The 27602-nt window shown below is 41.1% G+C and overlaps 1 protein-coding gene and 1 pseudogene across 1 annotated transcript; both read left to right on the forward strand.

Annotated features, from left to right (window-relative positions):
* The first annotated feature begins 16212 nt into the window (after positions 1-16212).
* Positions 16213-17200, forward strand: LOC110586520 (annotated as a pseudogene).
* A 6191-nt stretch (positions 17201-23391) lies between these two features.
* On the forward strand, positions 23392-24976 carry LOC110586555 (RNA-binding protein 4-like). The gene is made up of 2 exons (XM_021696779.2): positions 23392-23542; positions 24566-24976. The coding sequence occupies exons 1-2, from the start codon at positions 23405-23407 to the stop codon at positions 24923-24925; spliced, it is 498 nt and encodes a 165-aa protein (XP_021552454.1). The 5' UTR covers positions 23392-23404; the 3' UTR covers positions 24926-24976.
* The last annotated feature ends 2626 nt before the right edge of the window (positions 24977-27602 follow it).

Raw genomic sequence — 27602 nt, forward strand, 5'->3', positions numbered from 1 at the left:
ATTATTGCCACAGGGAAATTCCACTGATGGATGCTTAAATTAGTGGTCAGAACTTTAAAGAGAAATAGGATATTAGCATAGCCTCAAAGTATCACCCATAATATTTAGTAATTATTGTGGTGTCTATTAATTACTGTGGTTTTGGGAGGTGGAGCCTAATTATCCTTTTTTGAGTATGGTCTGGATTTAGTGACTGACTTCTAATGAATAGAACATGGAATGGGAAAAATTATAACTTTACAGGAGAGAAACCTGGCAGATAGCACCTTAGCCAAATGATCAAGGTTAACACCATCAGTATGAGTCATGTTGATGTCATGTACCCATTAATATGTCAAGATGAGAAAGGCAAGTTACTTCTGTGGTATTCTTCCCAGAACTCCATAATTCCAGTCCAATTAATCATGAAATATCATCAGACAGACACAAATTGAAAGATACTCTACAAAATATTCACCTGGTACTCTTCAAAAGTGTTAAGAGTCTTGAAAAACAAGGAGAGACAGAGAAACCACAAAAGAGTAAAGAAAACCTAGGAGACATGACAACTAAATACAACATGATATGCTGTGTTGGATCCTGGAATAGAAGAAGGACGTTAGTGGAAAGCTGATCAAATCCTAATAGCCTGTAGTTTAGCTAGGAGTGTTGTTCCCACATTAATCTCTTAGTTGTAATCGTGTACCATGGTTATGTAAGACATTAACATTAAGGGAAGCAAGGAGAACAGTAAAAAGAGAACTCCCTGTGCTAATTTTGCAATTCTGTGCATCTGAAATTATTTTAAAATGAAAATGTTCTTTAAAAGACTAGAAAAACAATCTAGCCACTTATTATTTTACAGTGGGGGGAAAAAACCCCACAATCTTTAGCTGCTCCAATGTTATTTCTCCTCACTCTGTTATAAGTTTCTAGTTAAGACATTGTTTTCTAATTCAAATTTTTTTAAAATTTGAATTATTGACCTAGGTCAAGAGAATGAGAAGACAAGACACAGACTGAGAGAAGTATTTGCAAGACATTTTTGATAAAAGACTGCTATCCAAAATATACAAAGAACCCTTAAAACTCAACAATAAGAAAACAAATAAACCAATTTAACAATGCACAAAGGAACTGGACACCTTACCGAAGAAGATATGTAGATGGCAAATCATCATATGAAAAGATGCTCAACATCATACATCATTAGGAAATTTCAAATTAATCAACAATGACACACAACTATATACCTATTAGAATGACCAAAATCCAAAACACTGACAACACCAAAGGCTGACAAGGATGTGGAGCAACAGGAACTGTATTCGTTGCTAGTTCGAGTACAAAATGGTACACCCACTTTGGAAGACAATTTGACAGTTTCTAACAAAACTAAATATACTCTTACAATGTAATCCAAGAATTATACCCCTTACTATTTACCCAAATGAATTAAAAGCTTTTATCCACACAAAAGCCTGCACACGGATGTTTATAGCAGCTTTATTCATATTGCCAAAAACTTGGAAGCAACCAAGATGTCCTTAATAAATGATTGAATTAATAAACTGTGGGACATCCATAATATTGAATTTATTATTTAGTACTAAAAAGAAATGAGGGGCACCTGGGTGGCTCAGTTGGCTAAGGGTCTGCCTTCAGCTCAGGTCTTTATCCAGCCCCGAGTCGGGCTCCCTGCTCAGCGGGGAGTCTGCTTCTCCCTCTCCCTCTCCTCCACTCATGCTCTGGCTTTCTCTTTCAAATGAATAAATAAAATCTTTTAAAAATAAAGAAAAGAAAAGAAAAAGAAAAAGAAATGACCTATCAATGGGGCACCTGGGTGGCTCAGTCGTTAAGCCTCTGCCTTCGGCTCAGGTCATGGTCCCAGGGTCCTGGGATCGAGCCCTGCATCGGGCTCCCTGCTCCGCGGGAAGCCTGCTTCTCCCTCTCCCACTCCCTCTGCTTGTGTTCCCTCTCTCGCTGTGTCTCCCTCTGTCAAATAAATAAATAAAATCTTAAAAAAAAAAAAAAAGAAGAAATGAGCTATCAAGCCATGAAAAGATATGGAGGAACCAAAAATACATGTTACTGGGCAAAAGAAGGTAATCTGAAAATCATACAGATTGTATTATTCCAATCATATTGCCTGGAAAAAGCAAAACTATGGAGATAGTAAATAGATCAGTGATTGCCAGAGATTGAGGAGAAGGAAAAGATGAAAAGGTAGAGCTCAGAGGATTCTTTTTTAATTGACTTTATTTTTTTAGAGCACTTTTAGGTTCATAGCAAAATTGAGAGGAAAATACACAGATTTCCCATATACCCCTGCCCCTACATATGCACAACCTCCCCCACTGTTACCATCCCCACCAGAGTGGCACATTTGTTAAAACCGATAAACCTACATTAACACGTCACTATCACCCAAAGTGCGTAGTTTGCATTAGGGTTCATTCTTGGTGTTGTATATTCTAAGGGTTCAGACAAGTATATAATGATAGGTATCCATCATTATAGTATCATATAGAATAGTTTCAATGCCCTAAAAATCCCATCATTGTGGGTTCATCAACTGTAGCAAATATATCACATTGGTGGTATATGCTGATAGTGGACGAGGCTGTGCATGTATGGGAAAGGGGCGTTGGGGACCCTCTCTATACTTCTGCTCACCTTTGCTATGAATCTAAAACTGCTCTAAGATAATAAAATTAAACTTAAGAAAAAAAATTAAAAGATTGTCCTGGCATAATAAACGAAGAAAATTTACCAAGTAAAGAAAGCCTCTCATCCTTATTGATAAAATAGTACATTCACTGAAACATGGAACTTCCTACATGTCAAACATATTCAAACAGCTTTGTATATACAATTCAATAATCACAACATTTCTATGAGGTAATTACTTTTATAATTATTCCTTTACAGATGAGGAAACAGACTCAGAGAGGTTATGTAACTTGCTGTGGAGACAAAAACATGGTGCGGGGGAAAGCTGGTTCTTCCTTTCTGAGCTTACAAAACACAGAAACTGAGGTACCTTAAAATTTATAAGAGTTTATTTGAGCAAACATTCATTTAAATCAAGTAGCACCAAGCTGAAAGTGGTTAGGAACTCTCTGTGGACAGAAGCTCAGAAGAAGTCTTTTATGGGGCAGATGCAGAAACAAAGCAAAGCAATTATTTGATTAGCTATAGCTTCATTGGCTGGAGAAAACCTAGTTGGCTGTCTGTGATTAGTTGTTCTTAAGTTTTGTTTTCTGAAATTCAAGTTCATTGACTCTGGCTTAGGTTTCAGTTTGCTTACATAGGCCTGCAAGGTGTCAGAGTCACCTCGGTCTAATGGTCTCCTTGTTTATTACTTTAACAGAATGTAGCTAAATTTGGGGTCATTAAGTAGAGTCCTACTCATAACATGCAACTCAAAATTGTATATTTCTTACATGAAACTGTAATACTGACTGAAGAAGCAAATTTACATGGAAGTACAATAGTCTCAACAGAAAATCACATTGTTCCGTGTTGAGAACACAAATTTTTTCCAAACATTGCCTTAAAGTTGTGCTTATTACAGATTTATAATGCAAGTACTCAAAAAGGGAGCACCATTTCAAAAGAAAATGCCTATTTTAGGCTGCTATAAGTCAACATCCACTAATTACTTTGTGTTATTAATGTTTGACTCAAGGCAAATTTGATCTACAATGATTTTATTCAAAACTAATCACTGAGGGGCCCTTGGGTGGCTCAGTCGGTGGGCATTTGCCTTCGGCTCAGGTCATGATCTCAGGGTCCTGGGATCAAGGCCTTCGTCAGGCTCCCTGCTCAGCAGAGAGTCTGCTTCTCCCTCTCCCTCTAACCGCCCCCCCCCCACGACTCTTTGCTCAAGCTCGCTCTCTCTCTCTCTCTCTCTCAAATTAATAAATAAAATCTTTAAAAAAAAAGTAATCACTAATGAAGCTCAAGTCATTAGAATATATATTATAAAAAATGTTCTCTTTGCATCTGTCATTTAGAATATGTAAATGTAAGTTAAGATCCCAGAGGAGAAAAAATCACCTTAACAGAAGACACAGTACTCCTTCTCCAGAGCGATTCATAGCAGGTTTAACGTGAGGCAAAGGGAAAGGCTAGGTAGGGTTGACCAATTGTTTTAATGAAAAGCAGTCCTTTAATCAGTAGCAAAGAGAAAGAAGGAACAGGAGAAGGAACAGAACAGAAAGAAGGAAGAAATAAGGACTGATTTTGGCCCTACTTATTTCAAACTTTCAAGCGCTTCTTACTACCAGTAAAACAAAATCCAGTCTTAGCATGTCCTGCTAGTTCTTTAGGAATCATGAATTCCTAGGCTGCAATTGCCCAGCATGATATCTAGGTTCCAGTTCCATAGACTTACTCAAGTTCTCCAGACTCATTCTTCGCTTTCCAGCCTCTGAGCCTTTGCTCACCTATTCCCACACCTTCAAAGGTCCTCATTCAAGATGAAATGCAGGGGCACCTGGATGGCTCAGTTATTGAGGGTCTGACTCTAGTTTCGGATCAGGTCCTGATCTCAGGGTCATGATCTCAGGGTCGTGAGATGGAGCCCCGTGTTGAGCCCTGTGCCAGGGTCCCTGCTCAGCAGGGAGTCTGCTTGACATTCTCTCTACCCCTCTCCCACTTGCCCTCCTCCTGTTTGCATTCTCTCTCTAAAATAAATAAATAAAATCTCAAAAAAAGATCAAATGCAAAGGCCAAGATGGCTGAATATCTATCCCAAAGCATATTTCATTCTCCAACTGAAATTTTTCTTCCCTCCCTCTTCCTGTATCAAGGAATGCACTTGATACATATGTAAGAACATGTATCACATTCTGCCTACTGCATCGATTATCTGAAACTGTCCTCTCTCCTCTGTAGGGCGGTAATCTGAGAGCAGAGACCACATCTCTTCATCTGTACTCCCCAACACACCTATTGCAATGCCTGACATGTCAAAGAATCCTAGAATCTTAAACTCAGAGTTGGAAGGAATCTCAAAGCTGAAATAGGGAATGTCATAAGGTGTCAGGAACATGTTTGAGGTAAGAAATGATGGAGGAAGGATTGGGAGGAAAGGTTAAGAAAAGAAAATTGGAAAGGGCAAGAGTAATAATAAATATTTCTTAAGAATTTATTATGAGCCACACAATTCCAAGCCCGTTGCATATGTATTCTCTTATTTAATTTTCACAACAATTTGACAAGGAAAGTATCGGTATCATTCTCTTTCTATCAGAGAAGCAAACTGAGACACAGAGGTTAAACCAGTTGCCGAAGTTGAGCAGTTAAGGAATGATGGAGCCAGAACTCCAGCCCAGGCAGCTTGGCTCTAATATAAACTTGTCAGTAAAATCAAGCTCAGTAAAGGGGCATTGCACACATACCACAAGGAGAAGGAACCTTCAGGAATGGGTGACTACAATGTACTTTCCATCCTGCTAACCTCTGGATGCCCACACTGAGTACACTGGGTGTAATTATCTTGAAGTTCAAAAACCTTACCCAAAATGGTCAGCATTCACAAAATATAAAACATTCATATAATATGACATTTTCAGGGAGCACCTTTCTGTGACTTTTTAATGCACAAATCCCCATGAAAGGAGCACATTTGGTCACTGGCCCAGGCATTGTAACCACAATAGAAGAAACTCAGTGAATTTAATCAAAAGCAAGTACCTAGCCACCAGGGCCCCTTTGGGAATGCTTGCTAGAAAAACCACATGCAGCTTCCAGTTTCTATCATCTGCCCTAACACAGCCCTTGTTTTTACTCCTTAGTAATAATTCAAAGCAGGTTGCCTATAGGAACAATTTTTAAAAGACTAATTTTTTATAACTTCAATATTAGGCAAATTTTTCAAAATTTCCCATTACAATCAAAGCTTAATGAAATATTTACGAACTACTGAAGTTGATGGTTTGTTAATTTTCATTTTTTAACCAGTATGGGATAACACCGAGTATTGATGTCCCATACATTCTCTGCAGTCGTGTGGACAAGTTGTTGAGGCTCTTGAACTTTAAGAAATAAATGGGTCAGTTCAGGTTGCAGAAACCTCCTTAAACTCAGCCCAGTGTAATAGAAGGGCACATTTTAAAGTTGACCAAGGAAATGCCTTGGAAACTGCTGTAAGAAGTATTTGACAAAGAAGCAAAATAGGTCCTTGGTTCATCTTCAGTTACACACACACACACACACACACACACACACACACGTGCATGTGCCCACCACAGTGTTGGGTACTTCTGGGGACACCACTCACATTATAGTCTAAATAAATGCTCCAACCTTATGTGGTTTTGGAATATACATGAGGTTTGGTGGGGTGGGGTCCCAAGCCGATGGCCAAGAAAGAATTCTTGAGACATCTTTGGTGCAAAAAGGTGGTTTTATTAAAGCATGGGGACATGACCCATGGGCAGAAAGAGCTGCTGCCCCGGGGTTGTGAGGGGGGGCTGATTATATACTATGGGAGTTGGGGGAGGTAAGGAAAAGGGAGGTTTCGAAAGGATTTTCAAATGTTAAAGACTCACAGGATACTGGTGGACTTGCCATTGTCAAGTTAAGGTTGTTTTTCGCTCTAGAAAGGCATTAACATGAAGATAGTTGGGGGCTTCCTAGAGGAACGTCACACAGATCCCATCCAGGCGTTGGGGGGTGCAGGTTTGCAGGGTGTCAGCTTGTGGTTTATCCTCAGCTAGCCTTCTGGTCCCTCATCACCACCCTGTGTTCCCCCCTCTCTTTCTTGCTGTAGTCTCTTCCATTCGGTGGCCTCACAATGCGCCCATATCCTGGGAAGACCAGATCTCTTGCCTCTCATTCATATTATACAAATGCTACTACTTATTTAGAGCTTAAAGATCTAGCCTTCCTGCATTTTAACAGGAAAGGGGGGACATGCTCTGACAGGATTAGAGCCTAATGTTTCAGGCTTTGGAACTTCTGGCATCAGTTAGCAAATAGCAGAGAATATCTGGGGATAGCCAAGCAGCTCATCCTTGATACATCACATGGATGAACACCTTGACCTGTTATATTAAGCTAGCCCTTCTTCCTACTGTTCATGAAACTTTCAGGGTCCTTCATTCCTGGTGTTGCTGTTGGTGAGCTGGAAATGTGGTGTAGCACAGAGATGAAGGGGAGAAGCTAGACACCGGGACTAACGGCCAGCATCATGCACCTCAGCAGGGCTGGCGTCAGGTCCATCCTTGGGCACTGGATGCGTGCTTGACTTCTGCAGTCCCTCCCTGTTTGTGGACCTCCAAAGGCAAAGGGACAATGATAATATCCCTCTCATAGGGCTGTGGTGAGCTTTCGACGAGTTCACATACGTCAACATTGAACCCAATCCTTGCGGCACTCAATACATGCTAGCTAGTATGGTTAAGCAGCTCTAAAGTTACGTGGAACTCAATCCCTGAAGAAATCACCCCACAATTTGTTGTTTACAGAAGCTCGCATTTACTCTTCCCCGGAATTTCATTCCCGTCTCTCCCACCAAGATGACAGGACTCCAGATGTTGTTTCTCCTCTCTCAAATTACATAACACCTTTGATCCCTCACTTTCAATCAGGACTAATAGGCTCTAATTGCAGACATCAGTGCGAATGGTGCTGGTTGCTGATAAATGAGCTGCTGACACAGATGTTCTGCCACCACATGTAGATGAGGGGGTGGGGAGGGAATGGTGTCATTCCACGAATCGCCCAGCACCTGGGACTCAGGCTGATGGCACTGGCAGTCTCCTTGTTTCGGGGCACACGGCCTTGCCCCCCACTGACGGTCATCAAACAATACACTCTAATATTATTCTATGGTTTGCTTTTAAAGAGATCCTTCCTAGACCAGGCCAACGATTCATTTCCAAGCCTCTGGCAAACATTATCACCTAATGCAGACAGAATAATAGAACATCTTGGTAGCTCACATTTTCTGGGATACAATCAGGAAAAATCAAAGACCGTGTTTTGGCTAAAGTTTGAGCATGAGAGTTTCCAGGGTCGGAGGGTAGACGCCCACACAACTTTATAGCAGTATTTTTTTTTTTTTACAAGGATTTTGGATGAATCCTTTGATTAACATTTGTACTGTAAATGTAACATCATCTTTACCACAGAATTTATTCTACTACCGGTTTAAAGCTTCAGCCTTTAACCTCTCAGCTTCCCCAATATGTTAATATGTCACAGATGATTCTGAAAAAATAAAATGGCCAGGAATGTACTTGGCTCGAACCAAGTACCCTAAGCTCAACCATCAGTGAAACTTGAAAAAAAAAAAAATGAAAATAATGCATTCGGTCAAGTTCATTTTACAGAACATGGACAATATGGAAGAAAGAATCTGAAAGGAAAAAATTTTTCTTATTTTCCGTGTTGAATTTGGAAATCTTTAGTTAGGGAATCCATCCTTTCTGCAAAGTTTCTCTGACTATATGATGTGTTATCAAGGTTAGGCCCTGAAAGACCCACCTACCTCCAGCCACACTGGTCTGATTTCAGTTCCTACAACGAATTCATCCATTTTTTTTTTCCTCACCTCAGAGCCTTCACCTTGTCTGTTCCCTCCGTGCAGCACATTCTCCACACCCTTCCCCACCACCTCCCGCTTACCATTCGATTTCAACTTAAACGTCACTCTAGGGATGCCTGGGTGGCTCAGTCAGTTAAGAGTCTGCCTTCGGTTCAGGTCATGATTCCGGGGTCCTAGGATCAGGCCCCGAATCGGGCTCCCAGCTCAGCGGGGAGTCTGCTTCTCCCTCTCCCTCTGCTGCTCCCCCTGCTTGTGCTCTCTCTCTCTCTCCCTCCCTCTTTCTCTCTGAGAAAATAAATAAATAAAATCTTTAAAAAACAAAAAAACAAAAAAAGTCATTCTCTTGTGGTGATCATCCCAGACACTGTGTCCCCTTGACCCAGGTCTCCTTCCCTCACACCCCAAACTACCACCTATTGCCCCTCTGGCTCCTTTGTAATGCTCTTTACGTAATGATTCTTCACCATAGCTCTTTCCTGTGGCCTCTGCTATTCCTGATGACTGAGACCAGGTCTTCCTTATCTTTGTGTCCCTACCACTTACCATGAAGGCTATCACATTTTAGGCACTGGATACATATTTGTTGAATTAGTTGATTAACATATGAATGAATAAATTCAAGCATTCTGATGTGCTTTTATAGGGTGGGCATGGATTGGCACCAGGAAACTGTTTCTTTTGGAAACATGATATCATAGGGCTTTCAGAGTCTCCATAGAGTATTCCATGTCTAGACACATGGTGTATAGATGGTGGCCTAAAAGATAAAAGTGAAACCAGAGGCCCCGGCTATTTCCATACCAATCAAGGCTAAGAAATCACGGGGTGCCTGCTGGCTCAATCGGTAGAGCATGTAACTTTTGATCTCAGGGCCCTGAGTTGGAACCCCACATCGGGCATAGAGATTACTTTATTTTTTTTTTTGAAGATTTTTATTTATTTATTTGTCAGAGAGAGAGAGACAGAGAGAGAGAGCACAAGCAGGGGGAGTGGCAGGCAGAGGGGGAAGCAGACTCCCCGCTGAGCAAGGAGCCCGATGTGGGGCTCCATCCCAGGACCCTGGGATCATGACCTGAGCTGAAGGCAGCCACTTAACCAACGGGGCCACCCAGGTGTCCCGAGATTACTTTTAAAAAAGGACTGAGAAATTGTTCTTTATTAAAACAGATAGTTCTTTATTAAAGCATATACTCTTGCCATTTGTTAGTTTCTAAAGAGCTGAAGGAATCCAAGAATGTATCTGTATCCTAAAAGAAATGAAAAGAAAAAGAAAAACAAGCACACAAAATACTACCAGAAATATATAAGTTTCATATACCGGTAAATTGGTTATCAAGGTTAAATGGGACAGGAGTGGAATATGGAGGTGGCAGATTTCCAGGGCACAGACTGCATCTAGGTCCCCTCTAGACTGTGTAACCAAACCACTGTGGTGGAGGAGAAAAGTGTTCTCCCTAGGGGGAAAATGAAAATATACAAAGAACCTGCCCTACAAATTAGACAAGTGATATTGTCTCTCTCTATATAGACCAGTCAGGATACTTAAAAACTGTTATTTCAATGGACGTGCTACCCTTTACATCATAACTATTACTGAATATAGTAGTCAGGATATGACAGGCTACACCATGGTAACAAATAAAACCTGAAATCCTAGTGGCTTAATACCATTGAACTTATTTCTCTCTCTTGCCACATGCCCCTTCCATCTTGGGGTCTCACCATCCTCTGGTTTCAAGTCGAGCCAGGATATTAGGGGAAGAAATCAACCAGAAGTAAAACAGTTTACCTTTACATTCCACCAGACAGAACTAGCCACGTGGTGAATCTAACTGGAAGAGAAGCTGAGAAATGAAGAGTTGCACACGGATAGGGTGAGTATAATCAAGGAATAGCTTGGTCTTAACAAGTAATTCTGCTTTTGACACATGGTCTTCATGATTTAGCTAAAAGGACTATTTCCTTTATGGCAATTGGATTCAGCCCAGACATGTTTAAAATACACTCTCAGAAGCCCATAGCTTTGCATTTATATTCTTTGGCATTGTGCTCCAGGATATACTTAAGGTATTGTATTATTTATTGCCATATAACAAATTACCTCAAAAGTTAGCAGCTTGAGACAGAAAACATTTATTATCTCAGCTTCTGGAATCAGGAATTTGGATGTGGCTGGCTGAAGGTCTTTCCTGACCTTGCAGTCACACTGTTGGCTGGGGTAAGGACACTTCTGTGATTATTGGCAGGATTCAGTTCCTCACAGGTTGCTGGACTGAGGGCCTCAAGTCCCTCACTGGCTCACTGGTTCCTCACTGGCTCAGTTCCTCACTGGCTGTGAGGAGGCCTTTCTCATTTCCTTACACAGGTACCTGTCCACAGGGCAGCTTACAACATGGCAGCTGGCTTCCCTTTGACCAAGTGAGCAAGAAAACAAGAGGGAGCAGCCAAAGATGGAAGCCAATCTTTTGTAACTTAATCCAGAAGTGGCAGTCATAGTTGTCATTTTCTATTCATTAGAAGCGAGTCTCCAAGTGCAGCCCACATTCAAGGGGAAGGGATCATGCAAGGACATGAATACTAGGAGGCTGGGATCATTGGGGGCCATCTTAGAGACTACTTACCACTGATGTTCTTCCAGGACACCTTATTTTTGGTCATCCTCTTTCGACTGTTTTGTTTCTTATTTTCTTCTCAAGTTTAGATCGATAGGGTTACTTTAGTGTTATAAATCAGATAAGATTTAGAACCCTGGCTTTGGTATACTTCTCAGGCCATGATGGTGAAGATGGCCCACAGATGATGGAAATTGTGAACAATCAATTTATGAAAATTATAGTAGATTCAAGTTGTACAACCATCTAAAAAGGACGAAGTATAGCCTTTCTTCAGCTATCAAGTACTACTTTAGTTATGTTGGGTATACTTTCCTAGTTAATCCTTTATAGGACTAGCTAGTTTTTAAAATTCCATCTGATACTTCTCTTTCAATTAAAGTATCTTTGGAGAATTGAAATGGACTTACATGGCTTCCCATCCATGAGGAGTCAGGAAGTTCAATTTTTTCACATGCCTAGAGTGGGGGAAAACCAGAAATGTTTGCAAACAACACTAATCACCCTCCCCCCTTAACCTTCTCAAATATTCCTATGAGGAAATCTTTTCTTTATTTCCAGGTTGAAGGTCAAATAATCCTATTAATATATTCATATTTGGGTTTGTAATAATAATAATTATTACTCTTTCTTAATACTCTATATATTCTTGGAACTGCCATCCAAACTGCTTGGACCTTCAGGTCCCCTAATATAGGTTTTGATGAAGCCTAGACATGTTTGTTTGTCACCAGTAATCTCAAACTGAGCATCATTGGTATTTGGCAAAGTCTGGTAAACAGGGCCTGGATGTTTCTTATGTGTCTCTTAATATCTAAATTCAGAAATCACTGCTTTTTATATGTTTTCTAAATTCTAAGATGTTATATGATATATAGATATTTGAGCTATATTGTATTAAACAATACAAGGGCTAACTAGCTTAGAATTTCTTTTAAAATACATAAAGTTTTAATCTCTGAGAATTTTGATAATAAATATATAGTTGCATAGAAAGTATAACAACAAAATATATTGTTTTATAATAATCTTTATCACTCTTTACAATAGAGTTTTATTTTCTGGTCTCCACGCCTAATCTCGTTCTCTCCTTGGCCTACACTCTATCGGCGTGAATATTTTAACATGAATTGAGCTTGTAGCATTGCTCTGTTCACAACCCTCCAATATCTCCCAAAAAGCTTGGAATAAAAGCTGAAGTCCTTACTATGGTGCTGTATCTGGCTACATCTCTAATTTGTTATCCCACCCCTTCCCTATTATCCCTTCCCACTGGTTGAATCCCATGGCCTCCTCAGTGGGCGATGTGCTCACCGGGTGTGAGCCTCATGACCTTTCCTCTGGTTGCCTCTTCTCTCTTCCCATGGGTCTTCACAAAGGTCTTCATTCATAGCTCTGCTTCAAGTTAAAAATATATATATATATACACATAGAGAACTTCCCTGACCAGCCTTTCCCTTCCTATTAACCTTCTGCTTTCCTTTATAACACGCTTCACTGACATTATACTGTATATTTAACTGAAAGTTTCATGAAAGTAGGAACTGTGCTTTAGTGTTTTAGTCACTGTCCCATCCACAACACCTAGGATACCAGATGGCACATTCTAGGAGTCAACTGGACTTAGAAGATCCTTCCAATAAAGTAATTTTAAAGGCACTCAACTCTAAAAGAACCCCCAGGACGGGGAGAACATTCTTCTCCCAGCACTTGTAAACCCCGTCCCTAACAAAGTGCCTGCCTCCTAATAGTCTTTACAGAAGTATCTGTAGTTGAAATAAATGAACAAATGCCTAAATTGAAAGGAATCGGTGCTATTGCTTCTTAAAATGTGTGATAAACTAGTTTTTCTCAGCTAATAATGCCTTCCAACGCATGCCCAACCAAGAAAACAACACACGAACAGAGATATGTAAGTGGAGAAAGTCTGGCAAAGCTTCCTGAAAGGCATCCCTGAAAAGCCCTCTTAGTGGAACTACTCTAATCCTATAGTACAAAAGCCATATATCACTGAATTCCCTTGAAGAAATGATACTGAGATCCCTCTGACATCACAGCCAGAACCCAGAGGAGAAGACAAATTCCTGGTGTGCTTGCCCCTCTTCCCTGTTCTTCCACCTGACAGAAAAGGCTCATCAATCACAGTGTCTTTCCTTCCGCATGCAGACTTGGCCTCAGAATCTTCCGCAAGTCTCTCTTAGAAGTCACAGCTGCCCATCCTCCAGACAATGGTTATTCGTCTTTGTTGCTTGGATTCATCAGTCATAGGCAAAATGATCAGAGACTGAGAAAGCACAGACTCTATCACTTTTGTCTGCTACCTGAAACAAAACATATAGACATTGGACCTCAATAGAAGCAAACCTAAAATCCAGATATTGGTCTTTATTACTTTCTCCATATTAGTGGATAGAGTGGTCTTCATTTTGGAAACATGAAATCCAAGCTTTTTGTAGGAGAAACGTGATCCCTCTTCAAAAGATTAAACTTCAACTCTTGAGTACATCTCTTGAGATGTTTCATATCCAAGCTTTGAAGGTAACATGTATTCAAGTCCATTCAAATTCATAAATATTTACTGAATGTCTGCTCTATGGAAAATGTATTCCCTGGTAGGAATCAGTTATTAACAGATGGAAGAAAGCTAATAGATCCCCCATGGCAATTGTATTCAGAGATGACATTTCATAATATCATAAACTCTTATATATGATTGCTTATGGGGCTAATGTAAACCTCATCTTTCAGACGTGACCAATCCAAAATTCCTAAAAACTAAGGCAAGTCTATTCTAAAGTTTGCTGTTGAAATTTCTTTGGGAAAAAAAATATGTTAGTAAGCAAATTTGTAGCATAAGGGCAAATGTAACAGCATTTTTAACCTACATAAGAGAATAGTTTTCAGGGACTCCAGCAACATTTATTAAGTAGCAACAATAAAGGTAAATTAACAACAAGTCTTATCTGTCCATTAAAGCTAGTCTAGCAGGATCTACATTTTGGCAAAATAATAAGGAATTTATTCAAAGTAATAGCTTAAGAACATCAAACATTTTGGATTTAAAAAAAAAAATCACTGTTCATATTTTCTACTAATGCACCTTGCTTCTTCTTCCTGTGACTTTGGATTGGTCAACTTGTTATCTGTACAAAAGACATTTTTAGACATATATTGAGTCTTTCAGTTATAAAATCACTAAGACCTTTTCTGCAATAGAAACCTTCAATTAAATGACCAAGAGGCTTCAACAGTGCAAAATGAAATCCTGTTCTGCCATCTAGAGGACACATACTAAATGCCTAGAAAAAATTTTAAATCTTAATGGCTCCTGAAGTTTAAAATATACAGATACTCTGTTTAAAAGAAGGGTGGAGGGGGGCGAATTGTGAAAGAGATTGTTTCTTTTTCTCTAAGACACTATCAGATTTCACCACAGAGAAAAAACAATTTGTTTTTAAAGAACTGTAGATTAGGGGGGCGCCTGGGTGGCTCAGTCAGTTAAGCGTCTGCCTTCGGCTCAGGTCATGATCCCAGGGTCCTGGGATAGAGTCCCGCATCGGGCTCCCTGCTCTGTGGGGAGCCTGCTTCTCCCTCTGCCTCTGCCACTGCCCCCCCCCCACTCGTGTTCTCTCTCTCACTCTCTCTCTCTTTCTCAAATAAATAAAATCTTAAATTAAAAAAAAATAAACTGTGAATTAGGTGTGTATCAAGTTGAGATGTACGCCTTGCCAAATTCGCTTGGCCCCAGCTGGCCTCCAAAGCCTTGGCCACCTGCAAATGCAGAGCCCCACCTTGGGTACGTCTCTAAGAACATGGTCCTGGCCTGTTGATGTGTCAGCTTAAACTGAAGCTTTTTTGTGATGGTTTCCACTGAAATTTTCCGCCCCACATTTTAAAATTTTCTAAATTACCCATCCTAATATATATACCCAGCATTAAGCAGTATTATAAATTGCAATGTGGCATTTTACAGGTACAAAGTATTTGCTTTTCAGAGTATACTACAACCTAATATATACTTTTTTTAAAAATCGGGAACAGATGGCCATCCATATAATCAAAGAGCTTCACAACTAAAGAGGACAGCAAGATAATCTTCAATCTCTTCATCTCCAGTGGAAGAAACTGAGGTCAACAAAGATTCTATACTCTGTTCAACATCACACATTGGTTATTGGTGCTTTCACTAACACCCACGTTGCCCAATCCAAGTCCAGTTTTGTGGGGTTTTTTTTTTTTCAGTTCATTTATCTATTCATTCAACAAGTATTTAATACATGCCTACTATGGGCTAAGCATTGTGATAGGCACTGAGGGGGAATGCCACATGAAAGAGACACAGTCCCCGCTCTCTACGAGCTAATAGTCTCCTGGGGATGAAACATTAGTCAATCATATAAAATTATAAAAATACAGGGGACTAAGAAAGAGTTTACTGGAAGCGGGACTTGGTCTACTCAAGAGATCGGGTATGACTTCTCTAAAGAAGGTATTTTTAAACAGAGATCCAAAGGATAAGCAAAGCAGAAAGAGCATTCCCAGGAGGGTAAACAGCCCAGGCAAAGGCTCTGGAATGGGAGGAGGCCCGATGCTCTTGTGGAACTAAAAGATTGTGGGAAAAGGGTATGGCTGATTGTGCAGGGTCTGCTTGGGGTCTCATCATCTGGAGACAGATGACAGACAATGAGCAAGCTACTAAGAGTTTCAAGAAGGGAGAATTAATCTGATTTGTGCTTTTGAAAGATTGCTCTGGATCCATGAGTGACAGAGAGAAAGGAGCCAAGAATGGACTGAGCACAAGACCAATTAAGAGACCACCTGTGACAATAGCTTGTTGTACAGCAGTGTCATGGCAGAAGACCAGTCCCACGGGACTGTGGTCTGTGTCGGCAGTGTCTCCTGGAGTTGGGCAGTACACTGCCTATGCTACCATACGTCAGTCCTAGAAGAGAGAAAACAGATAGTGATATAGACTCTGCCCCGCCCCCAAATCATATGCAATGGTATAAGGAGGTGGGGTCTTTGGGAGGTGATTAGGTCATGAAGGTGGAGCCCTCAGGAATGGGATTTATGCCCATTATGAACCCCAGAGAGCTCCTGCACCCCTTCTACCACGTAAGGACACAGGGAGAACATGCCATCTCTGAACTAGGCAGCGGGTCCTCAATAGATACCAAATCTGCCGGGGCCTTAGTCCTGGACTTCCTGCCCCTACAACTGTGAGAATTAAATATCTGTGGTTCAGGTGACCCAGTCTATGGCATTTCTTTATAGCAGCCTGAACGGAAGAGGAGGGATGAATAGGTGGAGCAGGGAGGATTTTTAGGCTAGGGAAACTCTCCTGTAGGATACTATACTGGTGGGTACATGTCATTATATTTTTGTCAAAACTCTTAGAATGTACAACAACTGAGAGTGAACCCTAAAATAAACCATGGACTTTGAATGATAATGATATATCAATATAAGTTCATTAACTGTAGAGAATGTACCACTCTAGTGCAGGCTACTGATGGTGGGGAAGGCTGTGCATATGGACGGGGCAAGGGGCGTATGGGAAATCTCTGTACCTTCTACTCCATTTTGCTGTGAACCTAAAACCACTCTTTAAAAAAAATCTACTACAGCTTTTTTTTATCAGAGAACTGCCAATGTGGGCCGCACTCGCACCAAAACTATGAAGGCAGTAGCCTGGGTCATCATGGAGAAGTACTACGTGCGCCTGGACAAGAGCTTCCACACCAACAAGCACATGTGTGAGGAGATCACCATCATTCCCAGCAAGAAGCTCCGCCACCGGACAGCAGGCTACGCCACACATCTGATGGAGCAGATTCAGAGATACCTATGAGAGGTAGCTCCAACCAGCTGCAGGACGAGGAGAGAGAATTATGGTCCTAGGGTCTAAGCCCTGGATCAGGAGATCACTGCAATCGAGGGTGACCCTAAGGAACTGCTGAAGCTCTTGGGCTTCGGCAGTGGATCCAACCTGCAGGTCACTCAGCCTACAGTTGGGATGAATTTTAAAAGACCACGTGGAGTTGTTTGAATATTTCTGCTGTGCTTGTAATAATTTCAATAAACCTCAGACAATGACAAATCTGCTAAAGGAAAAAAAGAAAAGGGTGGGGTGCCTGGGTGACTCAGTTGATTAAGCGTGGGACTCTTGATTTTTGGCTCAGGTCATGATCTCGGATGTGAGATCCAGCCCCAAGTTGGGCTCCGTGCTGGGGGCAGAGCCTCCTTGAGATTCTTTCTCTCCTTCTCCCTTCCGACCCCCTCAAACTCGAGAGCATGCACCCTCTCTTTCTCTCTCTTTAAAAAAAAAAGGAAGGAAGGAAGAAAAGAAAAGGGCTACTTCTGGCAATGGTTAGATTCACCTTCCATCATACCTGCTTGCTGGGAATACACAAGGCTTTCACCCACTCTCGGGGTATTCACAGTCTCAGGGTATTTTACCAACTCTCAGGGTATACCCTGGTTTACGTCTCGTTCACACTCACCACTAGCCTGGAGATATAGAGTCGCCTCAAAGCCTAGACATTGTACTTTTCCAGGCTAATCTTAGATGGGAGTCGGCCAACCTAACTCTCTTTCCTGTAGTGACTCTAGCAAGCTTGTATTGTGGTGGCTAATCTCATGTTTTCAACAGGAATTCCCAATCAATGTTAAGCCAAAGCAACCCTTCTTTTCCCTTTCTGGGGTTCACTTCCATCCATGGTAAGATGAGCCCCACCCTTTCCCCTCCATCTACTCTCTCAGCCTTTCCTACAGAAATAGTAACAGTCTCACTTTGATGAAGGAAGAGGTCATCAGTCTGAAACAGATCTTTCTTTCAAAGCAAGGAAGAATCTGACTTATAAGCCAGTGGTTTTCTTAACATGCCTTAGCATCACCTGAAGAGCTTGTTGACACACAGATTACTGGGCCCCAATCTCCAAAGTTTCTAATTTGATAGGTCTGTGTTCCTAACTGCCGACACTATGCACTGGGAACCACTATGCTAAGCATTAGTCTCTATGAACAAAGCACAAGGTGATCTTATATACAGTCTGGATGGAATTCAGAGATTGGGAGAATTTCAGACTCTTTATCAAATTCCCCCAACGTGGAAGTATGTTATTGATTGGCTGCTTATTGATTGGCTGACTTTCCAAAGCACTGAGCCATCACTAACTGACTGTCAAAGTCATATGTACCAATGTGAGGCTATCAATGATTGACTAGGGTTGGTTTGAGTTTCGTGCTGACCTGTGGGATTGCAGCGAAAGGACAGTCTCTTTTTCTTGAATCTGGAGCATAAAACCTTTTTATTCTCACCTTCATCAGCACATAGATTGCTCTTCCCCCTTAAAAAGCAGGGGTATCCATTTTCTCCAGGAAGAAAGTGCGTCAAAATCTGTCTCTTAGTGGAAGAGATCACCAAGGGAGACTCACTAGAAATTCAGGGCTCTATCCACAGAGGGGGAATCCACTGGTGTCCCTGGAAATTATGTGTCATTGGCATTAATATCCACGGCTGCTGAGGATTTCATTAAAGTAAAGTTTCATTCAGTAAAATTTATCAGTGCTGAGTTCTGATTCTCTCTGTTTTTCCTTATTAGCTTATATCAGAACAATCTCTATACCACAGGATCCAGGAAATAAAAGACACAGATGAGAGACGAAAGCTTTTTCCCCAACAGATTTCTCCTTATCGCAATAATGTGCAAACCCTTCTCTGAGGAGCTCTGTGGGTTCTTTGGGGGAGAATCAGTCACAGCCCCAGGCCCACTGTTTGGAGGCAGAAGATGGTCTTGAATACGTTCAATGAGAGTGGTGGCCATAACCCAATGAAGGTGGCTATTTTCAGGGAGGAACGCTGCAGAGACTGAGAAGACAATGACCAGTAGTGCGGACATATGTTCACCTTATTTATTAAGTTGTACACCATTTTATGGACTTTATGTAAGTTGCAAATTCACAAAAACAAATAATGCCAATGAGGAAGGAAGGAACAGAAAAGAACAGGTTTCAAAAAAGAACCACTGTTTTTCTTTACTTTTACTTCTGTTTCGTTTTTAAGCAGAGGAATTTAGAGAGTCTTTATTTCGTTCCATCAGGCATATAGTTAAGATTACCCCAAGAATGAGAATTCTTCTCCCAGCCCTGTCTGCCTCTGCTGAGCACAGGATCTCTGTTCAGAATCCAAACTCTAGCCAAGGGACTTCCATTACGCCTGGGCTTCCTTAGCGTTTGGCAAAGCGTACTTGTAGGGAACTTTTCCATGTCCCTTTCATTCTGTTATTAGGAGAAAAGGAAGCCAGTATGAAAAGCTTCTAGAACTTTCTCCATGATAGTTAACAACTTTAGAATGAGGGGCGCCTGGGTGGCTCAGATGGTTAAGCGTCTGCCTTCGGCTCAGGTCATGATCCCAGGGTCCTGGGGTCGGGCTCCTGGCTCAGCGGGGAGCCTGCTTCTCCCTCTCCCTCTGCCTCTCTCCCTGCTCATGCTTTCTCTCTCTCTCTCTCTCTGTATCTCTGTGTCTCAAATGAATGGATAAAATCTTGAAAAACAACAACAACAACAACAACAACAACTTTAAAATGACAGACACCTGTTTTGAATCCTGGCTGTGCTGCTTACTAACCTTGTGACTTTGGGCAGATCACTTTACCTCTCAGAGTCTGCTTCCTAACTGCAATAGGAATAAATACTTTTGCCTTCATAAGGTTGTTGTAGCAAAATGAGCTAATATAGTGGTTAGCAAAGGGCGTGGCATGTGGAATGCTCAAAATGGTATATGTTATTTTAACTCATGACAATTAGTTATCTGATCCTCTCAAACACATTCTTAAAAACTGTGGCTACATCTCGTCTATCTACCAATTCTCCAGTAACTGTCTATTGGCTTCCCATTTCTCGTTGGCTCAGCAACTGGATCCAGTGCTAGAAGTAATCCTGGTTTTTTTTTAAATGGGCAGAATTCAATCAGCTGTAATTTAAATAGAACACGAAAATAATTCAGAATAGAATCAAGCAATAAATAGACTAGACAATTGCTATCAAGTATAAAGTTTCCTGACTTCAAGTTATATACTTCAAGTCATCTACCAAAAAAGTAAGGTGATTAAGGAGAAAGAAATCACAGAATAACCAACCTCATTTGGAAGGCATGGATTCTCTATCGCAGAATTCATGTTATATTTGTTTCTGCGCCAGAAGAATCCTCTTCAGTAACTACAGCACCAAGTCACAAAATCTCCTTAAAAATCTCAGCCCCTAACATGAGAAGTCAACTTTGCTTAGGACTATACAATTGTTTTCTCAGCGGGAAGGGTCCTTTTTAAATAAGGAAGGGTCTTTTAAACCAAGAATCAATATATGGAGGTTAAGTAAGTCAAACCCATAGTATAACGCTTTTGTGTGAGGTTTAAGAATATCCTATGCCTACTTAGTATGTAGAATATGTGTAATATTTAAGATTTGTCATATTAAAGAATCTAACACACTAACTTATGATTCTAACTTAAAATACATGAATAGATAAACGATTTTAGATTTGTTGGTTTTAAGTTAAAAAGTTATAGGAAAATTTGCTAAGGATGAATATTTAAGAAAGCGAGGATCTATTACATTTAATACATTTGTTAGATTTACTAGAATTAACTAAGGTACATGGGAAGGTTTAGTCAGATCTGATATTCAAAGATATCTTTGGATACACTTTAAAATTGTTTAAGATGATTTAATTACTTTTTAAGATTTTTTTTAAAGATTTTATTTATATTTATTTGAGAGAGCACGAGCGGGGGTGGGGGGTGGGAGGAGGGACAGAGGGAGAGGGACAAGCAGACTCCCCGCTGAGCATGGAGCCCAACTGAGAAGCGGAGGCTCAATCCCACCTTGAAAGCATGACCTGAGAGGAAGTCAGACACTTAACTGACAGCCACCCAGGCACCCCTTATTAACTATGTTCAATAATGGACTAAATAATAGTTTCCTTGAAACCAACTCTTAGAACTACGAACATTTTAATAGTTATTTATAAGTTGAATTTGAGATTATAAATTGAACCTCTGAAGGTAGTTCAAAAGGTACAAACTTCCAGTTAAAAGATAAATCAGGGCTGGGGATGGAATGGACAACATGATTCCTATAGTTAACACTGCTGAAGAGTATATTTGAAAGCTGCTAAGACAGTAAATCCTAAAAGTTCTTATCATAAAAAACCTTTTTTCCATCTTTTTTGTATCTGTATGAGATGACAGATGTTAACTAAACTTATCATGATAATCATTTCACAATGTATGTAAGTCGGGTCCTTATGCTATATACCTTAAACTTATACAGTGCGGTATGTCAATTATGTCTCAATAAAATTGAAACAAAAAAAGTTGAACTTAAATATGTAAGGAAAAATGAGGTTTTAAAATTTATAAAGCTTGGGCGCCTGGGTGGCTCAGTTGGTTAAGCGACTGCCTTCGGCTCAGGTCATGATCCTGGAGTCCCAGGATCGAGTCCCTCATCAGGCTCCCTGCTCAGCAGGGAGTCTGCTTCTCCCTCTGACCCTCCCCCCTCTCATGCTCTCTGTTTCTCACTCTCTCTCTCTCAAATAAATAAATAAAATCTTTAAAAAAAAAATTTATAAAGCTTGATTCACTTAATACCTAACTAGTTTTTTTTTTTTTCTGTCCAGAAGAGCCACGAAAACCACACATTGACTGCTTCTCCCAAGTAAAATCTCTGCTAGATTTTCTCTAGTTCACTGATCTTTATTTATTTATTTTAGATTTTATTTTTATTTTTCGACAGAGAGAGAGAGAAAGAGTGGGAGAAGCAGGCTTCCCGCCGAGCCGGGATCCCGATGCGGGGCTCGATCCCAGGACCCTGGGATCATGACCTGAGCTGAAGGCAGATGCTTAACCAACTGAGCCATCCAGGCACCCCTGTAGATACAATTCTTTTTTTTTTTTTTAAGATTTTTTATTTATTTATTTGACAGAGAGAGAGATAGCTAGAGCAGGAACACAAGCAGGGGGAGCAGGAGAGGGAGAAGCAGGCTTCCCGCCGAGCCGGGATCCCGATGCGGGGCTCGATCCCAGGACCCTGGGATCATGACCTGAGCCGAAGGCAGACGCTTAACGACTGAGCCACCCAGGCACCCTAGTTCACTGATCTTTAATAGTTTGGGAAAACACATACGGTCCTATAATCATTTCCTATTGCTGCTGTAACAAATTATCACGGATTTAATGGCTTAAAAGAACAAAAATGTATTCCAGAACTATAGTTTAAAATCCGGTTGCCGGCAGGGCTGCGTTCTTTGTAAAGGCTTCCGGGGACAAGTTTTTTCTCTGCCTTTCTCAGCTTCCTGAGCTAAAGGCGTCCTGAACCGAAACAGTCTCTCATGTGACACATGGCCGGTTCCTGAATCAACTGTAATATAGGGCAAGTTCTGCGAAGCTACCAAACCACTGCCCAGAGAGCGTTCTAGTTTGGTTTCCCAGTAGCTCTTGGTTGCACGAGATGGTCTGCATCATTATTCTGGTTTGAACCATCCTGGGTTTTGAGATGGCAAGTCAGAGAACCTGTTTTGCACTAGTTGGATATTTATGCTAGATTTCACCCTTTTTCACCAAAAAAGTCCTGTCACTTGGTTGGCTGATTCCCTTCCCTGCAGCCCACTTTGTATTCCATATTTCGATAGGCCACAGTTTTAATAAAATAAAAAAAGAAATTCTTTTAAAAATGTATCCAAAACTTGGAAATAAGACGGAAAGATTACTATGCTCTTTCAAAGTCTTACTAGGGCATCGTCTACCAAGTCTGCTGAAGAACCATCTGACTTTCTACAAGATGATGCAGCTCTGTTTGAGCTACTATTTACTATCAGTTAGGACCCAGACTCTATATAAAGTTAGTTGGAAACATGAAGACAATGTAAGTTTTTCTGATGTGTACTCCTTTGAATCAGCTTTATAGCCTGCTATTTCTTTAATTACTAACTTAAGTAAATCTTTGACAAGTGCTCACTATATAGTTAAGTGGGAGTTTTATACTTTAAAAAATATACTTTGACATCAGACTTTTAGGTTTACAAAACAAAAAACTCCACTCCCATGAAGCATGTTTCAAGCAAGCTTAGGCTAGGGATGAGAAAATGACAGGGATATTAAGAGAACTACATATAGCCGCTATTTTAGCGTTTTGTAGGAAGCGTCTGCACCTCGAGGAAGAGCCCCTGCTTGATTTCCATGCGGGCTGTGTCGAGATGGTGAAGCTGTTCATTGGAAACCTGCCCCGGGAGGCCACAGAGCAGGAGATCTGCTCACTCTTTGAGCAGTATGGGAAGGTGCTGGAATGTGACATCATTAAGAACTACGGCTTTGTGCACACAGAGGACAAGAAGGTGGCCAAGGCTATTGTGGACATTGCTGCTATAAACATCGAGGTGCACGTACCCCTTCGGATCCCTACATTTGTATCTTTGGGGTAAATACCCAGTAGTGCAATTGCTGGATCGTATGAAAGAGCCAAGATGTCCATCGACAGATGAATGGATAAAGAAGAGGTGGTATATATATATATATATATATATATATATATATATATATGTAATGGAATATGATGCAGCCATCAAAAGGAATGAGATCTTGCCATTTGCAATGACGTGGTTGGAACTGGAGGGTGTTATGCTGAGCGAAATAAGTCAATCAGAGAAAGACATGTATCATATGATCTCACTGATATGAGGAATTCTTAATCTCAGGAAACAAACTGAGGGTTGCTGGAGTGGGGGGTGGGGTTGGAGGGATGGGCGGCTGGGTGATAGACATTGGGGAGTGTATGTGCTATGGTGAGCACTGTGAATTGTGCAAGACTGTTGAATCTCAGATCTGTACCTCTGAAACAAATAATGCAATATATGTTAAGAAAAAAAAAAGAAGAAGAAGAAGAAGATAGCAGGAGGGGAAGAATGAAGGGGGGGAAATCGGAGGGGGAGATGAACCACGAGAGACTATGGACTCTGAGAAACAAACTGAGGGTTCTAGAGGGGAGGGGGGTGGGGGATGGGTTAGCCCGGTGATGGGTATTAAAGAGGGCACATTCTGCGTGGAGCACTGGGTGTTATGCACAAACAATGAATCATGGAACACTACATCAAAAACTAATGATGTGGGCGCCTGGGTGGCTCAGTTGGTTAAGCAACTGCCTTCGGCTCAGGTCATGATCCTGGAGTCCCGGGATCGAGTCCCGCATCGGGCTCCCTGCTCAGCGAGAAGCCTGCTTCTCCCTCTGACCCTCCCCCCTCTCATGTACTCTCTCTCATTCTCGCTCTCTCAAATAAATAAATAAATCTTTAAAAAAAAAAAACTAATGATGTAATGTATGGGGATTAACATAACAATAAAAAAATAAAAAGAAAAAGAAGGCGGCCGAGGATGCCATACTCAACCTGCACCACTACAAGCTGCACGGGGTGAACATCAACGTGGAAGCCAGCAAGAATAAGAGCAAAACCTCCACAAAGTTGCATGTGGGCAACATCAGTCCCACTTGTGCCAACAAAGAGCTTTGGGCCAAGTTTGGGGAGTACGGTCCAGTCATCGAATGTGACATTGTGAAAGATTATGCCTTCGTACACATGGAGCGGGCAGAGGATGCAGTGGAGGCCCTCAGGGGCCTTGACAACAGAGAGTTTCAAGGTGAACCACCCTCTTTGGGAGGAGGGCTGAACATAGGCTGTATGCAGAAAATAGGTTGGATAAGTAAAGGGAGGGGTTTGGGGTAGAGATACAGCTGTTGGTGTTGATGGTGAAGCATTGTGGGTGATGGACTTAAAATGGAGAATGCATGGGATTTAGAGGCTTTACCTTAGTTAGGTCAGTGTCTACCGCATGGCTTTAGTTTGGAACTCCGAAGACTTTTATGCCTGTGAGCACAGAAATCCTTTCCTTTGATTTCCCCAATTATCTTGTCTTTAATTTTTTTCCCTTTTCTTGGTAGAGCACATTTCATTGGTCCACTCTGAATTTATTGCCTCAGCCCAGTATCAGCATTATACCTCATTTTACATATAAAGAACCTGGCAAGAGCATCCTAAGCAATACTTCTGGGAGCAGAATCCCTGTTAACCACCCCCCCCAACTCATAATTTCCCAATAAAGATAAGTAGTCATTAAATAACTAGTTTTTAGATAACTGGTGTCTTTAAAGGGCTATAGCTCTTACTGGTTTTCTATTATGCATTTACCAAGAGGTTCTGTTTGGAGGATGAGGCCCCTCCAGAATAAAAGTCTGATTTTAGGAGTTTCTGAGGAGGAGATATTGGGGTTTGGGGGGCAATAATGGCAATGTTTTTTCACTGTTCTAGAGGGTGGACTCTTAACATCCTTGGTGAATAGAGCATTTAAATGGGTGTTAACCTTAGAGCCTCAGCTAGATTGTTAGTGTGTCTGGAGGGCAGCATGAGTAATGTCCTTTACATGGAAGGTTTTATCTTTTCTTGGTTTAAGATCTGAGCTCCTATGGCAAGAGTGGCAATAGGAAAGGGTGAGTGTGGTAACCATGGTGAGTTGCTGACTCTTCTCCCACTCCTCCACCCCTCCCTTTTGTTGTCCCCAGTATAAAAAAAAAAAAAGCCTTTTTCCTTTGGTTGTAACTACTTCCAAGTTATGGGATACTCCCACAACTCCTTGTACATTTTTAAAGTATATTCCAACCTTTTTAGCCCAGACAAGGTAGTTACTGCTTCCTTTCCTGAGTACTCCTTTGTTAAGAGTCATTGCTGCTGTTTTGGGTGTTTATTTCCCTTAAATTGGATCTTTCTTAGAGCTGGAGGTCCGATCATCAGTCCAAGTAATGAGTGCACTGTGTCGTGGGTATTGCTGTGCATTATTAAAGTGTCACTAGTAAAAAAAAAAAAGAGAACTACATATAAATTGTATGTGGAAGCTACAGAGCACTGTTAAGTCAGCTTAACCATGTGATTAACGAGGACTCCCTTATCAATGCCCCTGTATTTGGCCATCTATAAATGAGTAATAGTTGGGTGCCTGGGTGGCTCAGTCGGTTAAGCATCTGCCTTTGGCTCATCTTAAAAAATAAAAATCAAAAAAATTAAAAATAAACTTTAAAAAGTTGAGATATAATCTAATATTGGACAAGATCATAAATTTTTGTTATATTCATAAATTTTCATTATATTCATTCATTATTTCATTTTTCATATCGATGTGTTCATTGACCCAGAAGCTTATTAGTCTTGTCCAAGAGTTCTCAGAGGAGTGCCTAGCTGGCTCAGTCGGTGAAGCATGTGACACTTGATCTCGGGGTTGTGAGTTCGAGCCCCATGTTGGGTGTAGAGATTACTTAAAAAAATAAAATCTTAAAAAAAAAATTAAAAATTAAAAAAATAAAGCTAAAAAAAGAGCTTTCACAGAGCTTCATCAGCAGCACCCCTCCTCCATCTTCCCCTTCCAGAGGCCAGTAGGCAGAGCTGAAAGCTCCAACCTTCTAATCATTTGGTATTCCTTGTGACCAGCTCCACTCTGAGCCTATCTAGGGGCCCACCCTGAGTCACCTTATTTACATGAGCTCAAAAGAGCCTTCTTATGAATGACAAAAGACACTACAATCATTCAGGAAATTCCAAGAGTTTGAGGAGCTTTTTCTCAGGACCAGGGTTCAAAGACCAAAGATTTTCCTTTTATACCACACACACCCCTCTTGGATTGCCTGCCTACAGCCCAGGGATTCCCCTTCTCTGGTACTTTGTACCTTCCGCCAGGCCACAGTTGTTCAGACCAGAAAGAGAAACTGACTCACTGAAGGGAAATGAACAATGTCCCTGGGGAATATGAAACTGTAACTGAAACCGACTAAAAGCAAAAAGCTGAACAAAAATCAAAATGGCCATATTAAGGCCATGGCAAGGCTCGATTTTAAACTAAGTAACCTTTTTTCTCTCTTCCGCACACCTCCCCTCCTCCCTTCTTGGTCTTTTGTCTCAGGAACCCTGAACCACCCTGAAAATATGACCAACAAGGCTGGCAGCAGGTACAAACTCATGTAGAAACTGGCTAGATCCTCTATTTCCCTTACCCCCCAAACCAGCCCCTTCCTCCCAGTAGGCTGCATGCAGTTTTTAAATGTCAGCCTGCTGCAGCCTCCTTTGCCCAGCAAAGCAATAAAGCTATTTGATGTGGGAAACAAAGCAGAAGAAAAATTACTAAATTCCCTTACTCCTTACAGACCACTGACAAGTCCTTGAAAAAGGCAGAGCGACATTCCTCTAAGGAACTCAGCTGCCTCGATGTTAATACTTCGCTAAGGATAAGAGGCGATCTTAGCCCGACCCCTAGAATCCTGTAAGTCTACTTTAACATACATAAAAATTCCTTTGGAAATCCCCTTTATCTCTACTCCCCAAGATACATGTTGGCGATCATCCCCCAAGCCTATGACCC

The sequence above is a fragment of the Neomonachus schauinslandi genome, chromosome 5 (assembly GCF_002201575.2).
Source record: "Neomonachus schauinslandi chromosome 5, ASM220157v2, whole genome shotgun sequence".
NCBI classification, from domain to species: domain Eukaryota; kingdom Metazoa; phylum Chordata; class Mammalia; order Carnivora; family Phocidae; genus Neomonachus; species Neomonachus schauinslandi.

What these genes read in the sequence shown, in the direction of transcription:
- LOC110586555 (XM_021696779.2), top strand. Translation starts at nt 23,405, where the DNA reads ATGGTGAAGCTGTTCATTGGAAACCTGCCCCGGGAGGCCACAGAGCAG. An exon ending in TGCACACAGAGGACAAGAAG is followed by an intron (nt 23,543 to 24,565) that starts GTGGCCAAGGCT and finishes AAGAAAAAGAAG; the next exon opens with GCGGCCGAGGATGCCATACT.